Source organism: Trichomycterus rosablanca, chromosome 7 (genome assembly GCF_030014385.1).
Source record: "Trichomycterus rosablanca isolate fTriRos1 chromosome 7, fTriRos1.hap1, whole genome shotgun sequence".
In the NCBI taxonomy this organism is placed as follows: domain Eukaryota; kingdom Metazoa; phylum Chordata; class Actinopteri; order Siluriformes; family Trichomycteridae; genus Trichomycterus; species Trichomycterus rosablanca.
This window is the reverse complement of record NC_085994.1, coordinates 2,042,545-2,056,363: the sequence shown is the minus strand read 5'-3', so window position 1 is coordinate 2,056,363 and position 13,819 is coordinate 2,042,545. Positions and strand designations below refer to the sequence as shown.

General features: G+C 43.4%; 1 protein-coding gene across 1 annotated transcript in view; it reads right to left on the bottom strand.

Annotated features, from left to right (window-relative positions):
* The window catches only part of sema6bb (sema domain, transmembrane domain (TM), and cytoplasmic domain, (semaphorin) 6Bb), a 137,414-nt gene that overhangs the window by 111,090 nt on the left and 12,505 nt on the right, over positions 1–13,819 (bottom strand). The window contains exon 2 of the mRNA XM_062998835.1: positions 8,554–8,634. Within this exon, the coding sequence (XP_062854905.1) occupies positions 8,554–8,634 (81 nt within the window). The remainder of the gene's footprint in view (positions 1–8,553; positions 8,635–13,819) is intronic.

The following is a 13,819-nucleotide window of genomic DNA, read 5'->3' as shown; positions in this document are numbered from 1 at the left end:
ACACACACACACACACACACACACACAGTTGCTGTGTTACTGGTTGCTATGCATTGTTAAGCTGACATAAACACGAGCTGCTTCTTCTGATCATTTACACTCGCTGTGGCGCCTGAGTGGATTTAATTCAGCTTTACCTGATCACACACACAAAAACACATATACACACAAACACACACAAAATATGTTTGTATCAATAATGAGACTCTACAACCCTACAGCAACCCATCAGCAACCCTACAGGAACCCATCAGCAACCCTACAGAAACCCTACAGGAACCCTACAGGAACCCATCAGCAACCCCACAGTAACCCTACAGGAACCCTACAGAAACCCTACAACAACCCTACAGCAACCCTACAGGAACCCATCAGCAACCCTACAGAAACCCTACAGGAACCCTACAGAAACCCTACAAGAACCCTACAGAAACCCATCAGCAACCCTACAGCAACCCTACAGAAACCCTACAGAAACCCTACAGAAACCCTACAGGAACCCTACAGGAACCCTACAGAAACCCTACAGCAACCCTACAGAAACCCTACAGGAACCCTACAGGAACCCTACAGAAACCCTACAGGAACCCTACAGAAACCCTACAGGAACCCTACAGTAACCCTACAGAAACCCATCAGCAACCCTACAAGAACCCTACAGAAACCCATCAGCAACCCCACAGTAACCCTACAGGAACCCTACAGAAACCCTACAGCAACCCTACAGCAACCCATCAGCAACCCTACAGAAACCCTACAGAAACCCTACAGAAACCCTACAGAAACCCTACAGGAACCCTACAGAAACCCTACAAGAACTCTACAGAAACCCATCAGCAACCCCACAGTAACCCTACAGGAACCCTAAAAGAACCCTACAGAAACCCTACAGAAACCCTACAGGAACCCTACAGCAACCCTAAAGGAACCCATCAGCAACCATACAAGAACCCTACAGAAATCCTACAGGAACCCTACAGCAACCCTAAAGGAACCCATCAGCAACCCTACAAGAACCCTACAGTAACCCTACAGAAACCCTACAGAAACCCTACAGGAACCCTACAGAAACCCTACAGGAACCCTACAGAAACCCTACAGAAACCCTACAGGAACCCTACAGAAACCCTACAGGAACCCATCAGCAACCCTACAAGAACCCTACAGTAACCCTACAGAAACCCTACAGAAACCCTACAGGAACCCTACAGAAACCCTACAGGAACCCTACAGGAACCCTACAGGAACCCTACAGAAACCCTACAAGAACCCTACAGAAACCCATCAGCAACCCTACAGAAACCCTACAGGAACCCTACAGAAACCCTACAGGAACCCTACAGAAACCCTACAGGAACCCTACAGAAACCCTACAAGAACCCTACAGAAACCCATCAGCAACCCTACAGAAACCCTACAGGAACCCTACAGAAACCCTACAAGAACCCTACAGAAACCCATCAGCAACCCTACAGAAACCCTACAGGAACCCTACAGAAACCCTACAGGAACCCTACAGGAGCCCTACAGCAACCCTAAAGGAACCCATCAGCAACCCTACAAGAACCCTACAGAAACCCTACAGAAACCCTACAGGAACCCTACAGAAACTCTACAGGAACCCTACAGAAACCCTACAGGAACCCTACAGGAACCCTACAGCAACCCTACAGGAACCCTACAGAAACCCTACAGGAACCCTACAGGAACCCTACAGAAACCCTACAGGAACCCTACAGAAACCCTACAGGAACCCTACAGAAACCCTACAGGAACCCTACAGAAACCCATCAGCAATCCTACAGGAACCCTACAGAAACCCTACAGCAATCCTACAGGAACCCTACAGGAACCCTACAGAAACCCTACAGGAACCCATCAGCAACCCTACAGCAACCCTACAGGAACCCATCAGCAATCCTACAGAAACCCTGCAGCAACCCTACAAGAACCCATAAGCAACCCTACAGCAACCCTACAGAAACCCTACAGAAACCAATCAGCAACCCTACAGAAACCCTACAGGAACCAATCAGCAACCCTACAGAAACCCTGCAGCAACCCTACAAGAACCCTACAGCAACCCTACAGCAACCCTACAGAAACCCTACAGAAACCAATCAGCAACCCTACAGAAACCCTACAGGAACCCATCAGAAACCCTACAGGAACCCTACAGCAACCCTACAGCAATCCTACAGGAACCCTACAGAAACCCTACAGCAATCCTACAGGAACCCTACAGGAACCCTACAGAAACCCTACAGGAACCCATCAGCAACCCTACAGCAACCCTACAGGAACCCATCAGCAATCCTACAGGAACCCTACAGAAACCCTACAGCAATCCTACAGGAACCCTACAGGAACCCTACAGAAACCCTACAGGAACCCATCAGCAACCCTACAGCAACCCTACAGGAACCCATCAGCAATCCTACAGAAACCCTGCAGCAACCCTACAGAAACCCTGCAGCAACCCTACAAGAACCCATAAGCAACCCTACAGCAACCCTACAGGAACCCTACAGAAACCAATCAGCAACCCTACAGAAACCCTACAGGAACCAATCAGCAACCCTACAGAAACCCTGCAGCAACCCTACAAGAACCCTACAGCAACCCTACAGCAACCCTACAGAAACCCTACAGAAACCAATCAGCAACCCTACAGAAACCCTACAGGAACCCATCAGCAACCCTACAGGAACCCATCAGAAACCCTACAGGAACCCTACAGCAACCCTACAGCAACCCTACAGGAACCCATCAGCAACCCTACAGCAACCCTACAGAAACCGTACAGCAACCCTACAGGAACCCATCAGCAACCCTACAGGAACCCATCAGCAACCCTACAGCAACCCTACAGGAACCCTACAGCAACCCTACAGCAACCCTACAGGAACCCTACAGCAACCCTACAGCAACCCTACAGGAACCCATCAGCAACCCTACAGGAACCCATCAGCAACCCTACAGCAACCCTACAGGAACCCATCAGCAACCCTACAGGAACCCTACAGCAACCCTACAGAAACCCTACAGGAACCGATCAGCAGACCTACAGGAACCCATCAGCAACCCTACAGCAACCCATCAGCAACCCTACAGCAACCCTACAGGAACCCATCAGCAACCCTACAGAAACCCTACAGCAACCCTACAGGAACCCATCAGCAACCCTACAGCAACCCTACAGCAACCCATCAGCAACCCTACAGCAACCCTACAGGAACCCTACAGCAACCCTACAGCAACCCTACAGGAACCCATCAGCAACCCTACAGCAACCCTACAGGAACCCTACAGCAACCCTACAGCAACCCTACAGGAACCCTACAGCAACCCTACAGCAACCCTACAGCAACCCTACAGCAACCGATCAGCAAACCTACAGGAACCCATCAGCAACCCTACAGCAACCCATCAGCAACCCTACAGCAACCCTACAGGAACCCATCAGCAACCCTACAGAAACCCTACAGCAACCCTACAGGAACCCATCAGCAACCCTACAGCAACCCTACAGCAACCGATCAGCAAACCTACAGGAACCCATCAGCAACCCTACAGCAACCCATCAGCAACCCTACAGCAACCCTACAGGAACCCATCAGCAACCCTACAGAAACCCTACAGCAACCCTACAGGAACCCATCAGCAACCCTACAGCAACCCTACAGCAACCCATCAGCAACCCTACAGCAACCCTACAGGAACCCATCAGCAACCCTACAGAAACCCTACAGCAACCCTACAGGAACCCATCAGCAACCCTACAGAAACCCTACAGAAACCCTACAGCAGGGGTCGGCAACCTAAGGCACGCGTGCCAAAGCTGGCACGCGATACACGTTTGCCTGGCACGCTCGCAGCCCTGCACATAAAAAGTGTATTTTATGTGCAGGGCTGCGAGTTATTAGTTGGATCCGTCCCTACACTTTATGCCTCGTTCCCTACCTCTTGATTAACCTTAACAAGCATAAATTACTCCACCTTAACTCCATTCGCCACCTCCTCCTATGGCCAATTAAGGTGGAATGATTTATGCTTGTTTAAGGTAATCAAGGTGTCGGAGTGAGTCGGCTTTCAATGCGAACTTTAGTATAATATGGCAAAAGTGGATGTTCGTTCATTTCAACAAGACTGGACAGATTTGTATGGATTTATTCAACAAAAAGACCGGGCTGTATGTGCCATATGCTGTGAAAGCGTCGTTAGTCGCACATCAAGTGTGCGCCGTCATTTTGAGACAAAGCACCAAAGCTCATTTAGGGATGATGCTGAAAAAAACAAATCAATCAAACGAGCAATTTTAAGGTACTATAAACAGACGAGTGTTCTTCAAAATTTAAGCCATCGTAAAAGTTATGCCACACTTGCAAGTTACAAGATAGCTCAGTGCATTGCTAAACGTGGAAAGCCATTTACTGATGGAGAATACATTAAAGAAGCCTTTTGTGCAGCAAGTGATTTGTTTGACGGTTTGACGAACAAAAACACTATCATTGCTAGGATTAAAGACGTGCCTGTTTCAGCAAGAACAGTTGAGCGTCGTATCACAGATATGGCGGGTAATATCAGGGAGCAGCAGGTGACCGGGTTGAAGGACTGCGCTGTGTTTAGCGTTGCGCTTGATGAAAGCGTGGATATTAATGATTTGCCTCGTTTGGCAGTTGTGGCCAGATTCTGTGACTCTGTTGGAGTACGAGAGGAGTTATGCTGTTTAAAACCCATGTACGGCACCACAAAAGGTGAGGACTTGGCTAAAACCTTTGTTGAGTATTTTGAAAGGATTGCCGTTGATATTCAAAAAAATCGTTGCAATCACCACTGATGGCGCCCCCGCAATGGTGGGAAAGCAAAAAGGATTCGTCAAAATAATTGAAGACAAAATTGGGCACCCTGTTCTTAAATTTCACTGCATAATACACCAGGAAAATCTGTGTGCAAAGATGTCGAATTCTGATCTTAACACAGTGATGGCAACGGTTGTGAAAATCGTGAATTTTCTGCGAGCTCGCTCTGCCTTAACTCACAGGCAGTTCCAAGCACTGCTTGATGAAATGGATTGTGCATACAAAGACATCCCGCTTCACTCCAGTGTCCGGTGGCTGAGTAGTGGAAAAGTGCTTGAGAGTTTTGTGAACTGCATTGATGCAATCAAAGCATTTCTTGTTGACAAGGACCAGAATTACCCAGAGCTGGAAGATGTCAGATGGCTTGAGAAACTTATGTTTCTGACTGATATTACATCACACTTGAATGAACTCAATGTTTGCATGCAGGGAGCTGGACAAACAGTCATGGGGCTGTTTGAGACATGGAAGTCATTCACATCCAAGCTTAAAGTTTTTGCAGAAGATATAGAAAAGGGGACATTTCGCTATTTCAAACACTTGAGAGAAATCTCCACTCGAAATTCAGTCAGAACAGCCAACATTTCCATGTACATGAAAGAACTTGAGTTGGAATTTGCCAGGAGATTCCAAGATTTCCAGACACATGGACCAATGTTTTCCTTTCTCATTCATCCGGACAAACTTAGTGTGAAAGACATGGACTTGTCAATTTTCCAATGGATAGGCATTGATGGTTTTGAAATGCAGCTGATTGACTTTCAGAGCTCATCTCTGTGGACAATGAAGTTCTGTGAACTGCGGACTTCACTTGAAACATCTAAAGAAAATGCACAGTCCCTGTTCATGTGTTGGACATCACTGCCAGAAAAATATGACTGTTTGAAGAAGGTTGCATTGGCGATGCTGTCAGTCTTTGGGTCAACATATCTGTGTGAGCAGATCTTCTCACACATGAATTCCATCCTCAGCCCCTCACGAAGCAGGCTTACTGCAGACCACTCTGAGAACTGTGTTCAGCTCAAAGTCACCTCATATACACCACAGATAGATCATCTTTGCAGAGAAAGTCAGGGACAAGGATCACACTGACATGTAAGTTTAATTAGCTGATTAATTGGTTTATGTCACATACACATCAACTGTTTGTGTTATATGACTAATGTATTCCATGGCACACTGAGTACTTCATTTTCAATTAAATTTTTTTTATTGGCACAGTGTACAAAAAAGGTTGCCGACCACTGCCCTACAGTAACCCTACAGGAACCCATCAGCAACCCTACAGGAACCCATCAGCAACCCATCAGCAACCCTACAGGAACCCTACAGAAACCCTACAGGAACCCATCAGCAACCCTACAGGAACCCTACAGAAACCCTACAGCAACCTTAGAGGAACCCTACTGAAAGCTTATAGGAACCTAACAGACCCTCTACAGGAACCCAACATAAACCTACAGGACCTCAGGAGTTCCACAGACCTCCTCCTAATTAACTAACAACTTTTTTGCTGAGAAACTGACGAGTTCTGAAACGTTTTAAGGAATTATTCATTTTATTACTTTAAGTTTTTTTTATCACTTTGAACTTCAGAGCCTCAGATTTCTGGAGTCCTTAAAGGATCTGATGAGTTCTGAAGCGTTTTGGTGAGACTTTGTTCCAGACGACGTTTTAGAAGCTGAGAAGATCTGAAGCTGTTTGATATAAAACTCTGATCTTTAGAGATCTTTCGTGGACGGAGGACGTCTGAGGATTTCTGATCATAAATAAAGAGTTCAGGAACCTTCATAAGAACCATCAAGTTCTGAAACGTTCAGAAGATCTTCAGAGGACCAGATTCATTCTGAGGGATTTTAATTAAGCTTAAAGGTTTAGAGAATGTATTCAGTTTTACCACTGTTTACTTTATCCTGGTCAGGGTCACAGTGGGTACAATTTACTGGGCAAAATGCAGGAAACACCCTGGACTGGTCGCCAGTCCACCACAGGGCACACACACACTCACACACACACACACACACACACACACACACGGACACACACTCACACACTCACACACACTCACGGACATGGAGGTGGTACTTGGAAAGTTCGGTTTAATTTAAGGTGGTCCTCTGAGAGTTCAGTTCATTTAAGGTGGTATTTGAATGGTTTGGTTTTATTTAAGCTGGTACTTAGAGGATTCGATTTAATTTAAGGTGGTACTTCAATATTTGGGCTTAATTAAAAGTGGTACTTAAAGGTTTTGGTTGAGGGTTCAGTTTAGTTTAAGGTGGTACTTAGACGTTTGGTTTAATTTAAGGTGATACTTGGAGGTTTTGGTTTGATTTAAGGTGGTACTGAGAGAGTTTGGTTTAATTAAAGGTGGTACTTTAAAAGATTGGTTTAACTACAGGTGGTATTTGGAGGGTTTCATTTAAGATGGTACTTGGGGGGTTTGGTTTAATTTAAGGTGGTACCTAGAGGGTTTGGTTTAAATTAAGGTGGAACTAAGATTGTGTGGTTTAATTTAAGGTGGTACTCAGAGATATTGGTTTAATTTAAGGTGGTACTTATAGGGTTTGGTTTAATTTAAGGTGGTACCTAGAGGGTTGGTTTAATTTGAGGTGGAACTTAGATTGTGTGGTTTAATTTAAGGTGGTACTCAAAGATATTGGTTTAATTTAAGATGGTATTTATAGGGTTTGATTTAATTTAAGGTGGCACTCAGAGATATCGGTTTAATTTAAGGTGGTACTTTGAGATTTGGGTTTAATTAAAGGTTGTTCTTTGATGATTTGGTTTAATTTAAGGTGGTACTTGGAGGGTGTGGCTTAATTTAAGATGTACTTAGAGGTTTTGGTTTTATTAAAGGTAGTATTTAGAGTTTTAGTTTAATTTAAGGTGGTACTTGGAGGGCTGGTGTAATTTAAGGTGGTAATTAAAATCAGCAGCCGTGTCATACTGTACAACACACACACACACACACACACACACACACACACACACACCTGTCAGTGCTTCAGATCTCCGTTTCCACCCGACTCGTCTAGAGTCAGATAAAACCGCCACTGACAACCATGACACCAAAAACCTGGTTACCAAGGAGACGAGAACATCAACAATCCAGAAGTGAGTGTATAAACCGTAAGTGTTACGTCTCCAGTCTGATTCCGTTCTAACAACAGCTGATACGCTATACAGCCAAAAGTATGTAGACACCAGACCATTAGCTTGTTCATCCTATGGACATCCTAGTCAGAAACCACGGACATTAACATGAATTCCTGACCACATTCGGCCATAACAAGTGCATTATCACGTTGGTTATTCGTCCAGCGCAAGCGTTGCAGCCTAAAGTGGGGCTCGAACCCGGGCAGCGGAGTGCCGAAGCAACTGAGTGTAACAGCCAGCTACTCAATCCACCACGTCTGCAGTACAAAAGCTCACTAGAGATGATGAAATGGTGAAGCATCAAACCAGGTGAAGCATATCGAGTTTAATGAGGACTACACTCTCTGACTAACCGCGCCCCCTTCAGCCCTCCTGCCCCTCATGGCGGGTGCAGGAATTACAGGGATGTTCCATCAAGTTAAGGTTCCCAATCAATAAATCAGTCCTGCCGAGCTCGTACATACTAAAGAAATAAACCCACGACGGCAGTAAAGCCAGTACTGTATTAGTATCAACAAAGGCAAATCAGACTCACCCTATTTATTACACTGGTGCTGTGGTAATCCCGCCTCCTCTCTGATTCGATTGGTTGCCACCCAGGACGTGCTGCAGGTCTCTGAGGAATAAAGAGATGGTGTTATAGATCAAAGCGTCTGTGTGTGTTGAGGACAGATACAGCGCTTCATAACACACCGAGTTACACTATCAGGTCAACAGTATGTGGACACCTTAAATAAAATGGACCTTAACCTGGAGCTAATTATAATTTAATGTAAGGTGGAACTTAGATGTATCAGTTCAATTTAAGGTGGAACTTAAAGGTATCGGTTCAATTTAAGGTGGAACTTTTGGTTGGAACGTTTGGTTTAATTTGAAGGTTTTGGTTTAATTAAAAGTGGTAGTTGAAGAGTGTAGTTATATTTAAGGTGGCACTTAGAGGTATCGATTTAATTAAAGTGGTGTTTAAAGGTTTTAGTTTAATTTAAGGTGGTACTTGAAAAGTTTGGTTTAATTTAAGGTGGTACCTGAAAAGTTTGGTTTAATTTAAGGTGGTACTTAGAGGGTTTGGCTTAATTAAAGGTGGTACGTGAAGAGTTGGTGTAATTTAAGGTGGTACTTAGAGGTTTTGGTTTAATTTAAGGTGGTACATAGAGGTTTTAGTTTAATTTAAGGTGGTACTTGAAAAGTTTGGTTTAATTTAAGGTGGTACTTGGAGGGTTTGGCTTAATTAAAGGTGGTACTTGGAAAGTTTGGCTTAATTTAAGGTGGTACTTAGAGGTATTAATTAAACTAAAGGTGGTGTTTGAAGGTTTAGGTTTAATTTAAGGTGGTATTTAGAGGTATCCATTTAATTTAAGGTGGTACTTGGAGGTATCAGTTTATTTTAAGGTGATATTCAGAAGTTTTGGTTACATTTAAGTTGGTACTTGGAGGGTTCAGTTTAATTTAAGATGGTACCTGAAAAGTTTGGTTATATTTAAGGTGGTACTTGGAGGTATCCGTTTAATTAAAGATGGTATTTTGAGGTTTGGTTTAATTAAAGGTGGTACTTAGAGGTTTTGGTTTAATTTAAGGTGGTACTGAAGGGTTTGGCTTAATTAAAGGTGGAACTTAAATTGTTTGGTTTAATTCAAGGTTGTATTTAGAGTTATCAGTTTAATTTTAGGTGGTACTTAGAGGTACTGATTTAATTTAAGGTGGTACTTAGAGGTATTGATTTAATTTAAGATGGTACTTAGAGGTTTTGGTTTCATTTAAAATTTGTATTAGAGTTCATGATTTATTAGAGTTTTCCAGCTCTTCCACTCTGACCTCTTCTTCCAGTTGTTAGGACCTGTGTGTGTGAGTGTGTGTGTGTGTGTGAGTGTGTGTGTGTGTGACGTTAACCCAGTCCCGTCAGGGGTTTTGATGATAGTCCGGCCGGTGCCGGTGCCGGATTAATCAGTTATTTCTGTCCTGCGTAATGTCAGATTGGCGGCGTTACAGAAGAGCAGAAAGTAACACGAGCTGAACCACACTAACCCGGCTGTGTTCCAAATCCACTCCTGAGATCCAGCGCTGCTCTACTGTACGTGTGTGTGTGTGTGTGTGTGTGTGTGTGAGAGAGAGTGTGTGTGTGTGTGCGTGTGTGAGTGTGTGAGTGAGAGTGTGTGTGTGTGTGTGTGTGTGCGTGTGTGAGTGTGTGAGTGAGAGTGTGTGTGTGTGTGTGTGTGTGAGTGTGTGAGTGTGTGAGTGAGAGTGTGTGTGTGTGTGTGTGTGTGTGAGTATGTGAGTGAGAGTGTGTGTGTGTGTGTGTGTGTGTGAGTGTGTGAGAGTGTGTGTGTGTGTGTGTGAGTGTGTGTGTGTGTGAGTGTGTGAGTGAGAGTGTGTGTGTGTGTGTGTGTGTGTGTGTGTGTGAGAGTGTGTGTGTGTGTGTGTGTGTGAGAGAGAGAGTGTGTGTGTGGTGTTTATATTTAGTATGAGAGGTGAATGGAGAGACAGGTGCAGGAGACACAGCTACACCAGACCAGGACTGAATAAAAGTACTCGATTTAAGGTGGTACTTAGAGGTATTGATTTAAATAAAGGCGGTATTTGGAGGTTTGGGTATCATTTACAATGGTACTTGAAGAGTTTGGTTTAATTTAAGGTGGTACTTGGGGGTTGGATTTAAACAAAGGTGGTAATTAAAGGCTTTGGTTTCATTAAAGGTGGTACTTGGGAAGTTTGGTTTAATTTAAGGTGGTACTTATAGGTATCGGTTTGATTAATAGCATTACTTAGATGCTTTGGTTTAATTTAAGGTGGTACTTAGAGGTTTTAGTTTAATTTAAGGTAGCACTTGGAGGTTTGGGTTTAATTTAAGATGGTACTAGGAAAGTCTTGTTTAATTTAAGGTGGTTCATAGAGGTTTTAATTTAATTAAAGGTGGTACATGGAAAGTTGGTTTAATATAAGGTGGTATTTAGGAGTATTGGTTTAATTTAATTAAATAATGGTATTTGGAAGGTTTTATTTTATTTAAGGTGGTTCCTAGGGGTATTGGTTTAATTTAAGGTGGTATTTAGGAGTATTGGTTTAATTAAATGTGGTGTTTGGTAGTTTTTGATCAATTTAATGTGGTACCTAAAGGCTTTGGCTTAATTTAAGGTGGTACTACATTCAGACAGGCAGCGATTTTTCGCCTGTCCCACACTGAGCACTCAGAGGCGACCGCTCGATTTTGTCTCCCAAAAATAAACAAAATGAAGAGATGAGAAATTGAGAGACAGTAATTTAATCTGTAAATATTGAACTGAGTTTATAGAAATTAGTAATTAAATCCAGAGAGGCAGACAGACTGAAGTAAACCTGAGTCTGAGTGTGTGTGTGTGTGTGTGTGTGTGTGTGTGTGTGTGTGTGTGTGTGTGTGTGTGTGGAGGCTCCATGCTGTCTCGGTTTGGCTCCTGTTTGGAGGATCTGAATTATACAACAACACTTAAGTCTGACAGGACACACACACACCTATATTATATACACTTCATATACACACATATACACACTTCACACACACATATATATACCTATAGACACTTCATATACACACACACATAAACCTATACACACTTCATATACACACACATACACACTTCACACACACATACATATACCTATAGACACTTCATATACACACACACACATAAACCTATACACACTTCATATACACACACACATACACACTTCACACACACATATCTATACACACACACACCTATACACACTTCACACACACACATACATATATCTATACACACTTCATATACACACACACATACACACTTCACACACACATATCTATACACACTTCATACACACACACACACACCTATACACACTTCACACACACATACATATATCTATACACACTTCATATACACACACACATACCTATACACACTGCACACACACATACATATATCTACACACACTTCATATACACACACACATACCTATACACACTGCACACACACATACATATATCTATACACACTTCATATACACACTTCATATACATACACATATACACACTTCATATACACACACACATACCTATACACACTTCATATACACACACTTAACACACACAAATACCTATACACACTTCTCACACACACACTTATACACACTTTACACACACACGCATATATACACACTTCACACACACACACACACATGAATACAGACTACACACACACACTTCACACACACACATACCTATACACACACCTACATCTATACACATATCCCTATACACACACTTCACACACACACACACACACACACACACACACTAGGCATGTCAATGATTAACAGGTTAACAGACGAGTTTGATTATTGCTGTTGCTTAAAAAAGTCATTTAATTTGATTTACAACAACATTCACGAGGCGCACGGGTGGAACAGCGGTCTATTGCGCTAGTCCAGGTTCTAATCTCACATTCAACAGCTCTGGGATGAACCGGAACATCAACATCAGTGCCCTGCTTTACAAAATCTGTCATCTTTAGACTAAATGGGCACAAATTCCCAGACACACTGACACACAAAGTTCGGGACGTCCGACATTCTCATGTTTATATGTTCAAATACTTTTGGCCTATAGTGCATGCTTTACATGTGCACACACACCTAAGTGTTCACACTGTTCTCTCTCTCTCACACACACACACACACACACACTGAGGTGTATCAGGCAGACGGATCGATAGCTCATTCCAGACCACAGACCACATCGACATGAACCGTCTGGCGGTGAAGCTCAGCAGACCAAGTTCATCACGGCCGACGAATCGTTACGTCCTGCAGGGAAAACGTGAACCACCAGGACCGTCGAGACCGTCTGAGTTATAAACGTAAACACTCTTCACCTGCTCAGATCTAGATCTTTTATTCATCCTTTGATCACTCCAGAGGCGGCGTGGCGGCACCTTTCGATCCGAGCCCCACAGACGAATCCACACTGGAGTTCCTCTCTGTTTTATCAGAGTTCTGCACACTGGTGGAGCGAGTAGCTGGTCCTGCAGTAACTCTATTGTCTTGCACGCTGGATTACAAGCTATAAGACACATGAGAACCTAGTGAGAACCTTGTGAGAACCTCGTGAGAACCTTGTTTAATTGCTTACTCAAAACTAGGGGCAGTTATGAGCCGCCAATCCTCCTTCTGCACGTTTAGGAAGTAATATTCGAGTTTCATGTCTGACAGAGGTGAGAAGTTTGCTGACTCATGGCATCACACACACACACATATACACACTTTAAACACACACACACACACACACATATATACCTATACACACCTTATACACACACATCTGTACACATTTCACACACACACACCTATACACACTTCACACACAAGCACACACACACACACATACACACATAACTATACACACTTTACATATACATACATACACACACACACCTATACACACACACCTATACTCACTTCCCACACACACACACACACACATATATACCTATACACACCTTACACACACACACCTATACACACTTCACACACACACACATATATACCTATACACACCTTATACACACACACCTATACACACTTCACACACACACACATATACCTATACACACCTTATACACACACACCTATACACACTTCACACACACACACATATATACCTATACACACCTTATACACACACATCTGTACACATTTCACACACACACACCTATACACACTTCACACACAAGCACACACACACACACATACACACATAACTATACACACTTTACATATACATACATACA